The sequence below is a fragment of the Enoplosus armatus genome, chromosome 13 (genome assembly GCF_043641665.1).
Source record: "Enoplosus armatus isolate fEnoArm2 chromosome 13, fEnoArm2.hap1, whole genome shotgun sequence".
Lineage (NCBI taxonomy): Eukaryota > Metazoa > Chordata > Actinopteri > Centrarchiformes > Enoplosidae > Enoplosus > Enoplosus armatus.
The window spans coordinates 11,292,323-11,312,870 of NC_092192.1; the positions used below are offsets into that span (position 1 = coordinate 11,292,323).

The following is a 20,548-nucleotide window of genomic DNA, read 5'->3' on the forward strand; positions in this document are numbered from 1 at the left end:
TCTAGTGACTTTGGCGATCCCCTGACTTTTCCTGTAGCGCCAACAACAGGTTGACATTTTTGTTTTTAGTGAAATATTTTAACAGAATTTCCATGAAATCTGGTACACACATTCGTGTTCCCCTCAAGATGACATGTAATAACTTTGGTGATCCCTGAACCTTTCCTCTAATGCCATCATCAGGGCCGATATTTTGGTTCGTAACATATTAATTTTATTATCATATACGACAAAGAAAAACATAAAATCCTCACAAGTGAGAAGTTGGAACCACAGAATATTTGCCATTTTTGCTTGAATAGCTAAAACAACTAACTGATTATCCAAATAGTTTCCAATGAATTCTCTGTCCATCGACTAGTCGGTTAAACAACTTATCACTGTAGATCTAATCAAAATTTAAAAAATACTCAAAACTGGGATACTAATTTATATGTAAACTAACCAAATGTCCTACTAACACATTATGAAATGATGCGTAATTTCCAAAATTTTAAAACAGATGTCAACAAAATGATGTACTGCATCTATGTCCCAATTAATTATTATCTTAAGCATTCTACAGTCACAACAACAATTCATGGCATACTGAAATCCCTGATTTCATTTTGGACAGGAGATCATTGTACAGTATACAGTATCATACTGCTAGTACACTATGCATCCATTTTATCTGGTCTTGTTATATAGCAAGATACAGTAAAATAAAAATATGACATGATAACCATTTCTAAAAGTAAATTTATAGTTATCATAAGACGTATAAGCAAAAGGTTAATAAAAAAAAACACAATTGTTCTATTGTAACACTCCTTAATGTGTCAATACAGCAATGATACAGAGTTCACCTTTTTGGACGAGGTTCTGTTGCTAATCTTGTTTCTTTTGCAAAGCTTCTTGATAGAGTTCAGCACTTCTTCTGTCTTTAAAGAGTATATAATGGGATTGAGTAAAGCTGGTAAGGTGTGTGTCAAAGAAGAGTTTATGATCCTGGCATTAGGATGGATGTAAGAGGCCACTGACACTATGTTGGTGCCTACAATTGGTAGGAAGAAAATAGCTACAAGAATCAGGTGAGAAGTACAAGTTTTCAATGCTTTGACTCGTTCCTCTCCTGATGCAACCCTGCTCAGTGCTATGGAAATGCAAACATATGTCAACGCTATCAACACAAGAGGAATACAGAGGATTATAATGAAAGCAGCATATGCCATTATGTTATTTAAAGACGTGTCATTACAGGCCAGACGATATACTGGTCCATGATCACAGAAGAAGCTGTTTACCACCAAAGATCTACAGAAGGAGAGGCGATCAATGAGCCCAACAGTAAATGATACAAGACTCAATAAAAAAACCCAAGCAAACAGCAGCATTACAGCAATAGCTGGTATTGTTACAATACTATGGTACCTTAAAGGGAAGCAAATTGCTATAAATCTGTCATATGCCATTACGACAAGTGTCCATGACTGCACACTTCCAAAGAACAAAACAAAGAACATATAACTTAAACAAGCCTCATAGACAATGTATCTCCTGTCAAACAAGAAGGAGTCTAAGAGTTTTGGGATGAGAGCAGTGCTCCCACACAAATCTGTCAAAGCCAGGTTGAACACAATCATGTATTTAGGAGTATGAAGAGTCTTGACAAGGTAAATAACTGTGAGGAGGAGGCCATTCCCAAAAACAGTCATGATATACACAAAACACAGGAACACATAGAAATACTCAACATGAGGGATGTTGGAAAACCCACTCAGATAGAATTCTGCTGGCCGGATAAATGTGGCATTAAATATGGTAGCAGCTTTCTCTTCTGGGCCCATTATGAATATCTGTTTCCCTAAATGTAAAAAAGAGAAAATAACACAATATATAATAAAGGATGACACAGTTGCCCGGAATATATTGTACGTTGTAACAACACTTACCTCAGATAATATCAAGTGTTTAGTGCACTAAAGTGAGTGATGCTGTGAGAGACCTGTCATTTATATTTTACCCCTTTCATTGTGGGACAGTAGTAATGCATGTGACTGTATCACATGGTCATGAATTAGACATTGATATACTTCAATGTGTAATTGTCTCATGGTTTATGTCATCAATGTGCTGATGGAATCGACACAGTTAACTTTTGTCACCAGGATAGTGAACTTTCCATTCATGGCAACATCCATGATTCAAATATAGAACAGGAAACAAGTACACCAAACAGCAGAAATAAAACCACATAATTAGTGATTTAAAGAGAGGATAACAATATGTACACCAGAAAGTCTCAGGTAAAATGCTGTGTTATTTCAAAAGTTCCTTTATGGGCTCTTTCAAAATAGAAAGTTTGACGAGATATAAAATCTCACAGATTTGACAACACACAATGTTCAGGTTTATCGTAACATGCACAAAAAAAGAGCGAATTGCATACTAAACAGACTAACTTTAGAAGACACTCACTTTATATGACTAACTGAAACTGCTGAAGCATCATATTAGCTTCCTCGGAAATTTGGAATACATTTTTGCACAAGATATGAAATTCCAAGTCACACCACAATCTCAAGACACATTATGCAGTGGTTTGACACCACACTGGAAAATATATGCGGGCGGGCAACTTATTACAATTCATCTAGTGGGGATATGAATGTCTCCACCAAATTTCATGGCAATCCATTCAATAATTGTTCAGACATTTCACCAAAAACCACAAATATCAACCTCATGGTGGTGCGAAAGGAAAAGTCAGAAGATCTCTTAAATCAATCTCGTAACCCATCGGTTATCATCTGATGACGATTTATTCTCTGGGGGCAATGGCCAATGTTAACAGATAATGAATATCCAGGCCTTTCTCTTCCGTGCGCTGGTCATTGTTTGCAGTCCGATTAGCAATCTTGGAACCCATCGGCTATCATCTGACGAAGATTTGAATGAAATTACATTTTGAAAAGGCTAATAAAAAGCTAATCTGTAGAGTTCTGAGATGAATAAAAAGCTAAATCATCGGCGGGTTCCAAGATTGCACTTTGCCAAAGCGTACCACCTCGATTGCTCCCCACATGGACTGTTTACCTGCATGCAACCAAAGCCCTCTCAAACGTGATTGGATAATACTACTCAGACTACAAACGGACTACAAATAGAAACCAGGAGGCTTCCGATAACAAATCTTGTGCCTTGCCTACGGATACAGCATTCTTATGCGGATATCTGTTTATACAGATTATTCCTAAATCAGTAGGCACAATTCTCCTGGGACCATGGATTTCTGTAACACATTTCAAGGCAATCCATGAAATAGTTGTCAAGACATTTTCGTCTCGACAAAAGTGGTGGACAGGCCTACCAACTCTCCAACCCATAGACTGATATTGCCATCCCGAGAGCCACACCACTAGCGTGGCTAAGGAAGGTAATTAGGTTTAATGCAGACGGGATGTATGTTCAAACACCAGTGGAAACACCTGAGAAATGCTCTCCAATACATCAAAACCACTGAGTCAACATCTCTCTCAAAACACTGCAAGCTGTAGAGTAGGAATTGTTGCAGGGTTGTTTTTATGTCCGTAATGTCGGTCTGCCACGATCCACCACTTGGTCCCAACTGAAATAGTTTGTCTAATGTCAGATGGATAGCCTTTAAAGTAGGTACAGGCAGTCGTGGTCCCCCTGGGAAGAATCCTATTGACTTTGGCGATCCCCTGACTTTTCATGTAGTGCAAACAGCAGGTTGGCATTTTAGCGAAATATTTCAACAGTATTTCCATGAAATCTGGAGAACACGTTCATGTTCCCCTCAAGATGAAATGTAATAACTGTGGTGATCCCTGAACCTTTCCTCTAATGCCATCTTCAGGTCCAATACTTTGGTTTATGACCAAATACCTGCAAAAGTATTGGCATTCCCATCAGCCTCAGCTGTACTTTGTGTTTAGTGCTGTCTAATAAATGTTAGCAAGCTAACAGACTAAACTAAGATTGTAAACAGGGTACACATTATACCTGCTTAATATCAGCCTGTTAGCATTGTCAGTGTCAGCATCTCAGCATTTAACTCAAGGCACTGCTGCGTATAAGTACAACCTCACAGAGCTGTTAGCCTGGCTGTAGACTCTTAATCTTGTTGTAATCTAAGCTGGAATGCAGCTGAAAATGATTTAATGATGATATGATGACAAAAATGATCTGATGTTTGCGTGTCCAGTAGTGCTGCCAATGTGACTTCAGAGTTACTTTGTATGATGCTATTTATTGTCCTGGATAACTGAAAGTGATGTTTGGTGAGACCTGCATGCACAGTTGAGTATTAATATAATAAAAATTGTAAATATTAAATGTTTATTGAATAATTTACTGTGATTTAAGTTCTTAATAAGCACGTTGACATGCACACTAATAACCAGGTTACGATCAGGTGTTTGGAATATTCCAGTTATGTGTTGCACGTGTCCACACCACAACTTGGTTTCAGAAACCTGGATATACAACTAACGGTTATTTTCATTCTCGATTAAACTGCTGGTAATTTTCTTGATTGATCAAATAAATCCTGAGACTATGAAATGTCAGTAAATTGTGAAAAGTCCTATTATATTATCCAACAGCCGATGGAGATTATTTGAATTTTTTTATTTATTTACCGGCACTCCAAAACCCAAAGATATTCATTTCATTATCATATATGACAAAGAAAAGCAGCAAATCTTCACAAGTGAGAAGCTGGAACCAGAGAATATTTGGCATTTTTGCTTGAAAAACTAAAGCAATTAACTGATTATTATAATAGTTTCCAATAAATTCTCTGTCAATCTTGTAATCATTGTACCTCTAATCAAAATCAAAATAAGACTCACAATCCGGGATACTAATGTAAATGTAAACTAACCAAATGTCCTACCTACTAACACATTATGAAATGATGTGTAATTCTAGACATTTTAAAATAGATGTAAACAAATACATGTACTGTCTCGTAGTCCTACTTAATTGTTAGCTTAAGCATTCTACAGTCACAACAACAATTCATGGCATACTGAAATCCCTGATTTCGTTTTGGACAGGAGATCATTGTACAGTATACAGTATCATACTGCTAGTACACTATGCATCCATTTTATCTGACGTATAACGTATTTTATAAGACGTAAGACGTGTGAGCAAAAGGTTAAAAAAAAACACAATTGTTCTATTGTAACACTCCTTAATGTGTCAATACAGCAATGATACAGAGTTCACCTTTTTGGACGAGGTTCTGTTGCTAATCTTGTTTCTTTTGCAAAGCTTCTTGATAGAGTTCAGCACTTCTTCTGTCTTTAAAGAGTATATAATGGGATTGAGTAAAGCTGGTAAGGTGTGTGTCAAAGAAGAGTTTATGATCCTGGCATTAGGATGGATGTAAGAGGCCAATGTAGCTATATTGGTGCCTACAATTGGTAGGAAGAAAATAGCTACAAGAATCAGGTGAGAAGTACAAGTTTTCAATGCTTTGACTCGTTCCTCTCCTGATGCAACCCTGCTCAGTGCTATGGAAATGCAAACATATGTCAACGCTATCAACACAAGAGGAATACAGAGGATTATCATGAAAGCAACATTTGCCACCATGTAATTTAAAGACGTGTCATTACAGGCCAGACGATATACTGGTCCATGATCACAGAAGAAGCTGTTTACCACCAAAGATCTACAGAAGGAGAGGCGATCAATGAGCCCAACAGTAAATGATACAAGACTCAATAAAAAAACCCAAGCAAACAGCAGCATTACAGCAATAGCTGGTATTGTTACAATACTATGGTACCTTAAAGGGAAGCAAATTGCTATAAATCTGTCATATGCCATTACGACAAGTGTCCATGACTGCACACTTCCAAAGAACAAAACAAAGAACATATAACTTAAACAAGCCTCATAGACAATGTATCTCCTGTCAAACAAGAACGAGTCTAAGAGTTTTGGGATGAGAGCAGTGCTCCCACACAAATCTGTCAAAGCCAGGTTGAACACAATCATGTATTTAGGAGTATGAAGAGTCTTGACAAGGTAAATAACTGTGAGGAGGAGGCCATTCCCAAAAACAGTCATGATATACACAAAACACAGGAACACATAGAAATACTCAACATGAGGGATGTTGGAAAACCCACTCAGATAGAATTCTGCTGGCCGGATAAATGTGGCATTAAATATGGTAGCAGCTTTCTCTTCTGGGCCCATTATGAATATCTGTTTCCCTAAATGTAAAAAAGAGAAAATAACACAATATATACTAAAGGATGACACAGTTGCCCGGAATATATTGTACGTTGTAATAACACTCACCTCAGATAATATCAAGTGTTTAGTGCACTAAAGTGAGTGATGCTGTGAGAGACCTGTCATTTATATTTTACCCCTTTCATTGTGGGAAAGTAGTAATGCATGTGACTGTATCACATGGTCATGAATTAGACATTGATATACTTCAATGTGTAATTGTCTCATGGTTTATGTCATCAATGTGCTGATGGAATCGACACAGTTAACTTTTGTCACCAGGATAGTGAACTTTCCATTCATGGCAACATCCATGATTCAAATATAGAACAGGAAACAAGTACACCAAACAGCAGAAATAAAACCACATAATTAGTGATTTAAAGAGAGGATAACAATATGTACACCAGAAAGTCTCAGGTAAAATGCTGTGTTATTTTAAAAGTTTGAAGAGATATAAAATCTCACAGATTTTACAACACACAATGTTCAGGTCTATAGTAAGGTACCAAAAAGAGGGAACAAACAAAGAGGAAATTTCGTACTCAACAGACTACCTTTAGAAGACACTCACTTTATATGACTAAATGAAACTGCTGAAGCCTCATATTAGCTTCCTTGGAAATTTAGAATATATTTTTGCCTCAGCTGTACTTTGTGTTTAGTGCTATCTAGTAAATGTTAGCATTGTCAGTGTGAGCATTTAACTCAAGGCACTGCTGCATATAAGTTCAGCCTCACAGAGCTGTTAGCCTGGTTGTAGACTCTTCGTTTTGTTGAAATTTAAGCTGGAAACCAGCTGACAGGATTTAAAGCCCCACTCCAGCCTGTGTTTCTTCCTGGTTTTAGTCAACTACCACGGCAACCAGAGTGCCGTTCTAGTGTCGCCTCTGTGTCAAGGTCAACATCATTAGCATGGGTATTACCATGGATAGCGATAGCGGTCAGTCTGACGGAAGTTATGAGGTGGAGGACTTTTCTCCAACGAGGACCCCAATGAGATGCTGGTCAGGCTCACCAGACCATATACACTTGAGCCAATGGCTCGCAATGTGGGGGATACTGCTGGTGCCTCTACGGCTTCTCTACCTGCAGAGCAGCGAACTGATGATGTGTTGGAATGGTAACTAATTAGTGATATTACACATTATACATATATTATACCAATACACTTAATGTTGTGTTAACGTTCATATCAGCCTACTGTTATTGTGTACTATCCAAATTGTATTTTGATGCTTTGGCAACATTGTTTTTGAAACTTTTATGCCAATAAATTCCTTTGAATTGAGCTGAAAATATAATAGCCTAACCTGTCCACTTACTGCAGCATTAGCTATATATTATTGAAATTAATATAACTGCTACAAACCGTACTTACATTGTAGTAAAACTGAGTATCTGTATAAACAGGTGCATTTGTGGCCACTGTGCCTCCATGCCAAAAGCTTTGGAGAATGTTTGCTGTAGGGAGGTCAATCAGGTAAATTCTTCCAAGACATTTTAAAAGATACTGGGACAGAGCGTTTCAAGTTATAAAGGTTTTAAGTTATTGTTTTATCCAATATGATATGGTGGAATCCTGTCTTCCCTGGGCAGTTATTGGTCAGTGTGTTTCTACCATTGTGTAAATTAGGTGGTGGCCAAGTGTGCAGAGGTGGAGGAAGAGATTCAATGCATGACAGACCACCCTGGACTGAATGGGGTGTGCCTCCATCTATGGGCAGGCTGCATACAACAGCTACAGGCAGGGCTATGGTGAATTGGAGGCACAACAACATGTGTACATATTTTTCTGTGTAAGTTGACAAGTTTCAGTTTTAAGCTAGAAATGTGAAACAAATCTCCTACATCTTTTTTTCATAGGCGGTAGGGACATACATCCTACAGACACTTTGTTCGCTGGTGCATGTCCACACCATGACTACACTGGCTTTCATTATCCCCAAATACAGGCTCAGTAGAGCAGTAAACTGGTTTACTTTATGAAACATTTTCTGTTGGATAGTGATTTCAGTAACACACACTGAATCAGCTATGCCCCAACAGTTAGTATATTCAAAATTACACATCTGTGCTATCCCCTGTTAAAAGGACACGTTCAGTAGCATTGTATAATTTGCTTATTCCATAGTAATATTTACAAATAGCCAACAAAAAAGACACATTGGTTACTTTTCAGTATAGGCCTTGGCCACAAAGACAAAATCAAATATGACACCTTTGAGTGAATACCTTGATATCAATATTGTAGGGATGACAGTGCGTGCTTACATTACATACGTGAGATTTTTGAACAATTATTTGTAATCTTAAAATGATTACAGAACGGGTAGAGGCAATTAATGGATATCATAACTACATTATGAGGAAAGCCAACCATGTACAGTAGGTCATAAACCCCTTTCTCAACCCACAGTTGGCAGCATTAGTACGGTTATTAGCAGTGCAGTTACTTTATCCCTGGTGTGCACACGAGAGGTTTATGTTCACTTTTAGGAAAAATCCAGGGATAATTACCACCCGACTCTGCAGTTTCCCTCAGCTCTACAGCATTTTAGGTCACTGTTTTGTTTTCCAGCCCACAACTTTGCTATCACCAGTTTCTTTGCTTCACTATCACTACTTTCAAGATGCAGCAGACAGCTGTTTTCAGTGAAAAAGCTATAAATTGGCTTTACACTACCTGCTCAGCACCAAACAGCAGGCAGACAAAATTAGCGACTAGCTGGTAAACATTGTGGAGCCTTTAGCAGCTGAAGAGCCAGCTATTTTCCTCAGGACTTGGTGGAGACCAAAACAGAGTTAAAATGAGAGTGAGTATTGGACTTACATTCGTCACTTGGTCAGAAGCTTGCAGCTTGTTGTGCTGCTCCCAAGTGGGGGCCTTCCTGGTTTTCTCAAACAGAGAATGGGGGTATGGTTAATAGTCGTAAGTAGTCAATTACCATGGCAACCAGATTGCAATTATTAGCAGTGCAGTTACTTTATCACTCCAGAGTTAACCGCTCCAGAGTACACCTGGAACTACTCAGACCAACTTTTTCAAGCAGGTTCTGGTTTGAAAATTTGGTGCCAGACCAGTTTGGACAGCTTCTCACTAACCTTTGCATCTAAGACAAAATTCACAATGGTAATTTTGGCAAAACAAGTTTTAGGTTTATAATAATTATTTAGGGCCCTTAATCATTGTTACAGTTTCGAAAGGTCTTTACAAGCCCAAAGTTTACAGAAAAAAAGAAACTCCCTGACTGAAATTCTGTTTAAAATAAGTGTTTCTCTTTCACTTACTAGGCCTTAGCCACTGCCTTGTCTCCTGGCCAGCAAGAGGTTCATGTTCACATTTAGGAAATCATGGGTTGTCATGTTCATGGATGTCCTGATGATTGGCAACTGAAGTCCATTTGGCTACCATTTCGTCACCACTCTCGGACGATGTTGCTGTCCAGTAGAGGTGGTTCCAGATAGCTGGTATCCAGGGCCTCAGTTCTTCACAGTCCCGCTCCTTTCCAATGGCATCCAGTTTCTTTGAAATTGCTGAGGACAAGGTATCAAATTATTAAATCAAATCATCACGAATCACATCATTTGACATCACGAAATACCTTAGCTTTTCTATATATAAAATAGATAAACAGATCATTTTTAAAACATGCTGTATACATTGATTAAATATACACATTACATGGAAATAAATATTACAGCATTATTTGTTATCCAGTGAAAAAGTGAGATTTTATCAAGGCTCTGAAAACTTTTTCAAGGCACGGTATATAATGTATATACTAAGTGTGCAGTGATTTATCAAGGTGATTAAACGGTGTGGAATCAAGACTTTATCATAGTAAATGCATAAGTTGAGCAAATGTTGCTTGAGATACATAAATGTGTAACCAGTTTTTCATGTGTTGAGATTTGAAAATGTAACGGAAGATTTGGGTGCAGGGATTTGTGGGTGGGCATTCAGACTTGCAGATATGTAATTGGTAGCTCATATATCCCTTAACTCAATGTCCCAATGCAATTTGCAAATCAGCATTGCAACCACTACCAGGAGGTAGGGCCAATGGCTTGGCTTGTCAAGTTTTCCTGGCCATTTGCCAGCCACCTGGAGATATTGTGCGAACCAGCTGCCTGAAAGCGGGTGACGCGACAGTTGAGAGAGGCTGCACATTTTCTGCAACATCCCTGGGTCACAGGAGTGCGATTAAAACGAACGATTAAATCCAGCCTCGGTTGCTTGGGTGGAGTGGCTTGAATGACTTGAATGCCCAGGTCTTTAGCAACTTCATGCAGGCATGTTGCATAAACAGGAAGTGCAGACTATGCATCTCTGCAGCTGGCCAAAATGAATTAGTTTACCTGTTAGCTTCATAAAAAAATAACTAAGTAACAAGCCTTTCAGTAACACTAATCTGGTTACTTAATTTAAAAAAGAATGCGTTAGAGTACTAGTTACTGCCAAAAGTAATGGAGTTACTGTAATTCATTACTTTGTAACACGTTAGTGCCAACACTGGTTATAAGAGAAGCCACAAACTTGTTACGTCGATGTTCATTCATTGAAAATGTACAAAAAGTTTTGAAACAGTATATAAGTTGTCTTCATCAGAGTAGCTACTACCTACGATTGTGCAGCTGCTCTTGTCACTTCTTGGCCTCATGCTTGGTCAGGGACTAGATCTCATTGCTCCCTTTGCAAAAACTGATCACACATCTACACAACTCAGTACAGTAGTTTTGAAGTATCACATTATACATTTACAAAGACAAAGTCTTGATTTTATTTTCATAATCGTGTCATTCTAACCTGCACAAGCTGAATATCAATTATTCTGTTTCTCTGAAGATCCATCAGCGTGTAAGAGCCAAATTTAGCGCAGTGGCCTGCAAAGTAGATATTGACCACATAAGTTTGTGGAATTTGCAAATGTGGTTAAATAGTAATTGAAGTTAAGACCTACCTGGGCTTTCAGCTCTCATGTCTCCGCCCAAATCCTCACAGTTATTTACCTTGTCAAGACTCTTCATACTCCTAAATACATGATTGTGTTCAACCTGGCTTTGGCAGATTTGTGTGGTAGCACTGCTCTCATCCCAAAACTCTTAGACACCTTTGTTGTCTAAGACTGTTTGACAGGAGATACATTGTCTATGAGGCTTGTTTAAGTTATATGTTCTTTGTTTTGTTCTTTGCAAGTGTGCAGTCATGGCATATGACAGATTTATAGCAATTTGCTTCCCTTTAAGGTACCATAGTATTGTGACTAAACCAGCTACTGCTGCTGTTTGCTTGTTTTTTTTATTGAGTGTAATATCATGCATGGTTGGGCTGTACTGACTTTTTATTCTGAAGTAAAAAAGATGTTTCGATTCTCATCTCATTAGAAGCAACCCAATACAGATTTCACAGTACTGAGCTGCCACTAAATACAGAGGTTAAAAGGTTTGGTCTATTTTAATAGAGAGAGAATTATACTTCAGTTTACCAGCTTTAGACATTCATGCCTGAGTGACTTCATCATATTCACAAGTCTTAACTTCATTCATTGTGAAATAGAAATGTTTTATTTTAATTTAAAATTGTAGTATTCTATATACTGTATATATGTATACATGATATACAGTGCATCCGGAAAGTATTCACGGCGCTTCACTTTTTCCACATTTTGTTATGTTACACCCTTATTCCAAAATGGATTAAATTAATTTTTTTCCTCAAAATTCTACACACAACACCCCATAATGACAATGTGAAAAAAGTTTTTTTGAAATTTTTGCAAATTTATTAAAAATAAAAAACTAAGAAATCACATGTACATAAGTATTCACAGCCTTTGCCATGAAGCTCAAAATTGAGCTCAGGTGCATCCTGTTTCCACTGATCATCCTTGAGATGTTTCTGCAGCTTAATTGGAGTCCACCTGTGGTAAATTCAGTTGATTGGACATGATTTGGAAAGGCACACACCTGTCTATATAAGGTCCCACAGTTGACAGTGCATGTCAGAGCACAAACCAAGCATGAAGTCAAAGGAATTGTCTGTAGACCTCCGAGACAGGATTGTCTCGAGGCACAAATCTGGGGAAGGTTACAGAAAAATTTCTGCTGCTTTGAAGGTCCCAATGAGCACAGTGGCCTCCATCATCCGTAAGTGGAAGAAGTTCAGAACCACCAGGACTCTTCCTAGAGCTGGCCGGCCATCTAAACTGAGTAATCGGGGGAGAAGGGCCTTAGTCAGGGAGGTGACCAAGAACCCGATGGTCACTCTGTCAGAGCTCCAGAGTTCCTCTGTGGAGAGAGGAGAACCTTCCAGAAGGACAACCATCTCTGCAGCAATCCACCAATCAGGCCTGTATGGTAGAGTGGCCAGACGGAAGCCACTCCTTAGTAAAAGGCACATAGCAGCCCGCCTGGAGTTTGCCAAAAGGCACCTGAAGGACTCTCAGACCATGAGAAACAAAATTCTCTGGTCTGATGAGACAAAGATTGAACTCTTTGGTGTGAATGCCAGGCGTCACGTTTGGAGGAAACCAGGCACCGCTCATCACCAGGCCAATACCATCCCTACAGTGAAGCATGGTGGTGGCAGCATCATGCTGTGGGGATGTTTTTCAGCAGCAGGAACTGGGAGACTAGTCAGGATAGAGGGAAAGATGAATGCAGCAAAGTACAGAGACATCCTGGATGAAAACCTGCTCCAGAGCGCTCTTGACCTCAGACTGGGGCGACGGTTTATCTTTCAGCAGGACAACGACCCTAAGCACACAGCCAAGATATCAAAGGAGTGGCTTCAGGACAACTCTGTGAATGTCCTTGAGTGGCCCAGCCATAGCCCAGACTTGAATCCGATTGAACATCTCTGGAGAGATCTGAAAATGGCTGTGCACCGACGCTTCCCATCCAACCTGATGGAGCTTGAGAGGTGCTGCAAAGAGGAATGGGTGAAACTGCCCAAAGATAGGTGTGCCAAGCTTGTGGCATCATATTCAAAAAGACTTGAGGCTGTAATTGCTGCCAAAGGTGCATCAACAAAGTATTGAGCAAAGGCTGTGAATACTTATGTACATGTGATTTCTCAGGTTTTTTATTTTTAATAAATTTGCAAAAATCTCAAAACCTTTTTCACGTTGTCATTATGGGGTGTTGTGTGTAGAATTTTGAGGAAAAAAATGAATTTAATCCATTTTGGTATAAGGCTGCAACATAACAAAATGTGGAAAAAGTGAAGCGCTGTGAATACTTTCCGGATGCACTGTACATATTGAATGTTACACAGTCAAACAAAGGGGGCACTGACAAAAGTTCTTGTGTAGTCTTTTGCAAATATTTAAACACAAAAAAGTTAATGTTCTAATCTTTTAAATCAGATTTTATAAAGGTTAAACAACATAAGTTTGTTCAGTTATCTGAAAATAACAGCACATCTAATATCTTTGAGATCCTATAGTCGCACTATCACAGTGATATGCATGACCAATCAAACTAAAGAGGAAACGAACTAAACAGACTGCTGCTATTGTAAGATGTGAGAATAAATCTAAAAAGAACTGAACAAAATGTAAGCTGTGCTGGCTGCAGTGCCTTCTATTAAACAGCAACAGTATTGGCTACATTCTCAGTTTGATAAACCCTTTCACAATTAACATTTATTTGCACATATCACACAATGATTTGCCTTCACAAAAACAAGTTCACATCCAACTCAACAAGAAAGCAATGAAAGAATTATATGCATATGTTCATTATGGTTTTCTAAAGAAATGACCATTCATTTGACATGTTGGGTTTCTGCTGTTAGTGTTACTGCTGCTATTTCTATGCACAAGCAGACACTCAAGTCTTCTCAGTGGGCTCATACGTCAGAGGAAAATCATATGTATTGTGTATCTTGTAGTATAGAGCAATAATCATAAATGTAATTATTTTACAATTAATTCACATTGAACATAATAGAATCTAATTCATACTACCTCTGTTTGTATGGTGTTACTGTCGCTAACTACATCTACTTCAACATGGATGTTACCGTACAGTGCAAGAGTTGAAGGCTAAATATGTTTTAATTTTCTTTTGCAATTTTGGATTGCACTCTGATTTTCAACATCTTTTTCAACGATTTTTTGATTTCTTGTGTCTGTAGAACATAAATGATTGGGTTCAACATGGGTGGGATGACAGTAGTCAGAGACAGGTTTATGATCCTGGCATTTGGATGTATTGATCCTCCAAAGCGATACACAAATATGACAGGGAGGAAATAGATTGCCACAAGTGAAAGGTGACCCGCGCAGGTTTTAAAGGCCTTCACTCTCTCTTTAGCTGTGGAAATTCTTGACAAAGCATAGGCAATACCACAGTAACTTGCCAAGATAAATATCAGTGGAATCCAAAGAATAATATTTGATGACAAACCAGCAATTGCACGGTTGGGGGTAATATCATTGCAGCCAAGCCGGTATACTGGGCCATGGTCACAGAAATAGCTGTTAATAACCACAGACTTACAGAAAGAAAGTCTTGTGAGAAGGCCAACTGCAATAAGTGTAATAGTAATAGCAAAGAGCCAGAAAAACGCAATCAAAGACAGCATGAACCTGTGGGTCACCTTCACTTGATAGTGCAGTGGGAAGATGATGGCTATCAGTCTGTCATAGGAGAGTGCAACCAGATTAAATGACTGCATTGAAAGGCAGGTGAAGCAGAAAAAAAGGAATGCCAAGCAGTCGTTGTAGGAGATGTAGCGATGGTTAAACAGAAAAATATCAAGAACCTTCGGCACCAGAGCAGAACTACCAAACAGGTCCACAAAAGCTAAATTAAAAACTACAATGTATTTTGGAGTTCTCAGATTATGGTCCAGGATTATTACAGTCATCACAATTGTGTTTCCGAGCACCGAAACAATATAAATAAACAAGAGAAAGACATAGTAATACTTAATGTGAGGTATGCCAATGAAACCACTTATTATGAAATATGCAGGACGCACAAAGGTGATGTTTTTCCCAAGAGCTGAGTTGAAAAACTCCATTTTAAGACTTTTTGTCAATCTTTTTCTGTTTGCAGCTCAGTGGTTCATGTAGAGACCTGTCCCCTTCTGTGTCTCAGTTGAAGTTGTGCGTTCTCTTAAGTAGACGGAGACGGCAAGCTCCTTCTGATGACAGAGCTGTGGTCGCAGAAGAAGAAAAAAGAAGTGGGCTTCCGGGTCTGAGAAGAGATGCCAATGCGGAAGTGCCTTAAACCTGCATTCTTTCTAATGGCCAGCAGGGGGGGCGACTCCACTGGTTGCAAAAAGAAGTCAGATTGCATAGAAGTCTATGGGAAAATTAGTCTGCTTCTCACTTGATTTATTACCTCAATTTACCTAATGAGTTTATGGTCTCAATCACTAGTTTCAAGTCTTCTTCAATACAGCATGATGTTCATTTTGTATATTATAGTTATTTATTACATTTTTCTGACATTAAATCTGTTTCAAATATATCATTGTCTGTATATGGTCATTTTCAGGCTCTCTATATGCTCTTCAAAAAAAGAAAAAAAGATGAAAAAGAAAAAAAGGTTGAGAAACATATTGCACTTCATTAGGTACCATTTTGACATTTTCTTTGGAGTGCATTTGTTCATCATTTACTTATTCTTGAAACAGACAATGAATTAAAAAAAATAATGAGCGTATTAATTAGGAGTTATCTTACTATGTTAGTTGTCCCCTAAAGTTATAATTGGTAAAAGCCCTAAAAACCTATTTTCTGGATCAGCCTCTTACTATGAGCAATGGGGTCCTACATCAACACAAACTTTTTCTGCCACAGAGATTTCAAGCTACTGATAACATGAACAATTATCATCCTATATCTAAAATCTTCTTCCTTGCAAAGATCCTTGAAACTCTGGTTGACAGGCAACTATGTGCTTATCTACATTATAACTGTATTTTCCAGCCACAGCAGTCGGGTTTTAGATCAGAACATAGTACAATTACTAAATTATATCACACATTCACTGAATAGTTGTTTGATTTCAATACTTGATTTATAGATGTATTATGCTAATATCATTATTATTGAATTAATTCACATTATAGTTATTTTTTTCAATGTAATTCTGGACTGCTTTCTGATTTTTAATAACTTTTTTAGAGATTCTTTGATTTCTTGTGTCTGCAGAACATAAATGATTGGGTTCAACATGGGAGGGAAGATGGAGGTCAGAGACAGGTTTACGATCCTGGCATTTGGGTGTATTTTTTCCATCAAGGTAAATACAATTAACAGCGGGATGAAATAGACTACCACCAATGAAAGATGAGCTATGCATGTTTTAAAGGCCTTGAGTCCTTGTTGAACTGTGGCCACTTTAGCCAAAGTACAGCCAATATATAGATAACTTAACAAGATAAAAACGAGTGGAAGCCAAAAAATAACAACAGGGAACAAAAGACTAATGACATAATTGGGGAAATGGTCATTGCACGAAAGCCGGTATATCTGGCCATGGTCACAGAAATAGCTGTTAATAACCACAGACTTACAGAGGGACAGTCTTGTAAGAAGGCCAACTGTAATTAGTACAGCAATTACAACAAATACCCAGAAAGAGACGATCAAAGACAGCATGAACCTGTGGGTCACCTTCACTTGATAGTGCAGTGGGAAGATGATAGCTATCAGTCTGTCATAGGCGAGTGCAACCAGATTAAATGACTGCATTGAAAGGCAGGTGTAGCAGAAAAAAAGGAATGCCAAGCAGTCGCTGTAGGAGATGTAGCGATGGTCAAACAGAAAAATATCAAGAACCTTCGGCACCAGAGCAGAACTACCAAACAGGTCCACAAAAGCTAAATTAAAAACTGCAATATATTTTGGAGTTCTCAGATTATGATCCAGATATATTACGGCCATTACAGCTGTGTTTCCCAGTAGTGACACAATATAAACAAAAAAGAGAAAGACATAGTAATATTCTATATTTGGGATGCCAGATAAACCACTTATTATGAAATATGCAGGACGCACAAAAGAGATGTTTTTCCCAAGAGCTGAGTTGAAAAACTCCATTGTAAAACTGTCCACAGTGCAGAGATTTATGTCGAGAAGTGTCCTCCTCTGTGTATCAGCAGCATTACCGTGTTGTTTTATGTAGATGGAGATGAGCTCTTCTCTCTCTTTCTGGTGGCAGAGCTCTGTCCAGCTTTAACTGTCTTGACAGGAGTGGCTGCTAAGAGAAGCAGTCCTTTCTGCCATATAAGGTTAATATCTGTTCCCCTGTGTCTATTGTAGATAAGCCACTCATCAGACAAACCTATTTCAATCCATCTTACTGACTACAATCATGTAATTTACTTAGTATAAATCTAAAACAAGTCTACCTAAAACAATTTTTGATATTTCAGTGAGCAACCTTTTGATTCGTTTTCTGTTTAAATCCTTGTTTTGTATAGTTATTATGGAAGGAAACAATCAATAAAAATATCTGACTATTCATTCAGCTATGTTTTTATGCATCTACGTTGGCGATAGCCGTGGCCGGAGCATTATGTTTTCAGGTTGTCTGTCAGTCCCATTCTCATGAACGCGATATCACAGGAACGCCTTGAGGGAATTTCTTCATATTTGGCACAAACGTCCACTTGGACTTGAGGATGTACTGATAAAAATTTGTTGGTCAAAGGTCAAAGGTCATTGTGACCTCAAAGTAGGTTTTTAGCCATAACTTAAAAATGAATTACCTTGCCTCACTCTGAATAAACTTGTCAAAACATTTTTTACAATGTTGCTGTTTTAATCCTATAAAATCTCACAAATTCAAAACATACAGGCACAAAAAGAGCAGGTCAGCTCCACAGAATCTACACTTCCTGTAGCTGCTTCACGATAAAATTCTTCCAGAAAAGAAACATCAGTATGCCCCTGAATGACTGGAGAAGTTTAATATGATGCAACACAGAATATTTTATCACAGCAAAGAGGAGCGGATAGGAAAACAATAGGGATCTTGTTTCTTCCTCTTTACAATGCAACTGTGATGTATCCATGATCTTAAATATACAGATTGCTAACAGTTTTATTATTATGTCATAACATAAATGCTAAATGATTTTCAAGATGTAGAAATAATGTTCCATTGTGACTCTGAATAAAAAATCAATTATCATTCATTTCAGAAATACAAACTTAAGCGTCTTTATACGTTTTTGATTTTTCATCACAAGATATAAAAATGTATACAAAATTAACTTCCACATACACAGTAGACTGCATACTCCAAGTTATCGTGAGCAGGAACATAAATTGTTTGATCACAATTACTTGTTTGCTTGATTACTGATTTAAAAAATACAACCATACACTTCTCTGTGAGGTTTAGATTTTGCACCAACCTTCACATTGGCTTTAATAATTTAGGCTGTGACTCTGTACGGAACAACTTCAGCATAGGCTGCTTTTCTAATTCTATACCCCCTCAATTACAAATCATTCTAGTTCAAGCAATTCTGTTTTTGAATAACTGTGTTGTTGTTTTAATTTGTAACACATAAGCAGAAACTAAAATATTACTGTACATAAGTTCATATACTGTAAGAGAGGTTTGTATGGTTATTATATATATAATTTATATATATATATATATATATATATATATATATATATATTATACTGTTATTACTGTATCATGTTCTTTAATTTCTGTAATTGTTATAAAAACAAACAATTTTCAATTTTCAGACGTTTTCATTTGTGTGATGTTACAAAAGAAATGCAAATAATGCAAAAACAGAAGGCCTAAAACATAAAACACTCACATTGTGTTTACTTTCTTAATTGTAATTTTGGATTGTACCTTGATTTTAAACAACTTTTTTACAGATTCTTTGATTTCTTGTGTCTGCAGAACATAAATGATTGGGTTCAACATGGGAGGGAAGACGGAGGTCAGAGACAGGTTTATGATCCTGGCATTTGGATGTATTTTTTCCATCAGGGTAAATGTGATTAATATTGGGACAAAATAGATCGCCACTAATGAAAGATGAGCTGTGCAGGTTTTAAAGGCCTTCACTCTTTCCTGAACTGTGGCCACTTTAGACAATGCATAGCCAATATATAGATAACTAAACAAGATGAATATCAGAGGAAGCCAAATAATAAGAAATGGTAACAAAACACTAATGACAAAGCTGGGTGTATAATCATTGCAGGCCAGCCGGTATATCTGGCCATGGTCACAGAAATAGCTGTTAATAACCACAGACTTACAGAAGGAAAGTCTTGTAAGAAGGCCAGCTGCAATAAGTACAACAGTAACTACAAATACCCAGAAAGAGACGATCAAAGACAGCATGAACCTGTGGGTCACCTTCACTTGATAGTGCAGTGGGAAGATGATGGCTATCAGTCTGTCATAGGCGAGTGCAACCAGATTAAGAGCCTGCATTGAAAGGCAGGTGAAGCAGAAAAAAAGGAATGCCAAGCAGTCGTTGTAGGAGATGTAGCGATGGTCAAACAGAAAAATGTCAAGAACCTTCGGCACCAGAGCAGAACTACCAAACAGGTCCACAAAAGCTAAATTAAAAACTGCAATGTATTTTGGAGTTCTCAGATTACGATCCAGATATATTACGGTCATTACAGCTGTGTTTCCCAGCACCGAAACAATATAAACAAAAAAGAGAAAGACATAGTAATACTTGATATTTGGGATGCCAGATAAACCACTTATTATGAAATATGCTGGACGCACAAAAGAGATGTTTTTCCCAAGACCAGAATTGAATAAGTTCATTGTAAAACTTATCAAGCTTTTCCTGTCCACAGTGCAGTGGCTGATGTAGATAAACGTCCTCTTCAGCGTGTCAGTACTGTGTTCTGATGCTCTCTTTGTGATGATGAAGCTCTATCTGGCTTTAATGGTTTTGACAAGAGTGGCTAATAAAAGTAGTAGTCTTGTCATGTCAAATGAGGTCAATGTCTGATCTCCTGTGTCTTTTATATGTGAGCCACTCAAACCCAAACCCTTTTTCAGTCCAATGAACTCATTGCATTCATCCAAACTACTAAACACATTTTCAGATACACCTGTAAGCCTATGGAGCATCACCAGTATATCAGGGTTTTTGCTGCACCACAAAGAGGTTTCTGCCAGCGCCAAAGGAAAATCACCAGCACTAAAATTATAAGAACTGAGAATAAAAATAGTAATTAAAATCTTCTCTGAATGTGTTTAATAGCAGTTTATCAAACTGTTGCGTGCAGCTGGAGCTGGATGTGCGGCATTGTTTTGA

General features: G+C 37.9%; 5 protein-coding genes across 5 annotated transcripts; all 5 read right to left on the reverse strand.

Annotated features, from left to right (window-relative positions):
- Positions 1-821: 821 nt before the first annotated feature.
- On the reverse strand, positions 822-1,847 carry LOC139295454 (olfactory receptor 1-like). The gene has a single exon (XM_070917647.1). It carries the CDS (start codon positions 1,827-1,829, stop codon positions 822-824), a length of 1,008 nt encoding a protein of 335 aa, XP_070773748.1. The 5' UTR covers positions 1,830-1,847.
- A 3,367-nt stretch (positions 1,848-5,214) lies between these two features.
- LOC139295455 (olfactory receptor 1-like) lies at positions 5,215-6,240 on the reverse strand. Its single transcript, XM_070917650.1, has one exon. The coding sequence runs from the start codon at positions 6,220-6,222 to the stop codon at positions 5,215-5,217; it is 1,008 nt and encodes a 335-aa protein (XP_070773751.1). The 5' UTR covers positions 6,223-6,240.
- Positions 6,241-14,323: 8,083 nt separating this feature from the next.
- On the reverse strand, positions 14,324-15,295 carry LOC139295457 (olfactory receptor 1E16-like). The gene has a single exon (XM_070917652.1). It carries the CDS (start codon positions 15,293-15,295, stop codon positions 14,324-14,326), a length of 972 nt encoding a protein of 323 aa, XP_070773753.1.
- Positions 15,296-16,340: 1,045 nt separating this feature from the next.
- Positions 16,341-17,324, reverse strand: LOC139295816 (olfactory receptor 1f45-like). Its single transcript, XM_070918074.1, has one exon. It carries the CDS (start codon positions 17,322-17,324, stop codon positions 16,341-16,343), a length of 984 nt encoding a protein of 327 aa, XP_070774175.1.
- A 1,741-nt stretch (positions 17,325-19,065) lies between these two features.
- On the reverse strand, positions 19,066-20,049 carry LOC139295813 (olfactory receptor 6C4-like). The gene has a single exon (XM_070918072.1). It carries the CDS (start codon positions 20,047-20,049, stop codon positions 19,066-19,068), a length of 984 nt encoding a protein of 327 aa, XP_070774173.1.
- Between the last annotated feature and the right edge of the window lie 499 nt (positions 20,050-20,548).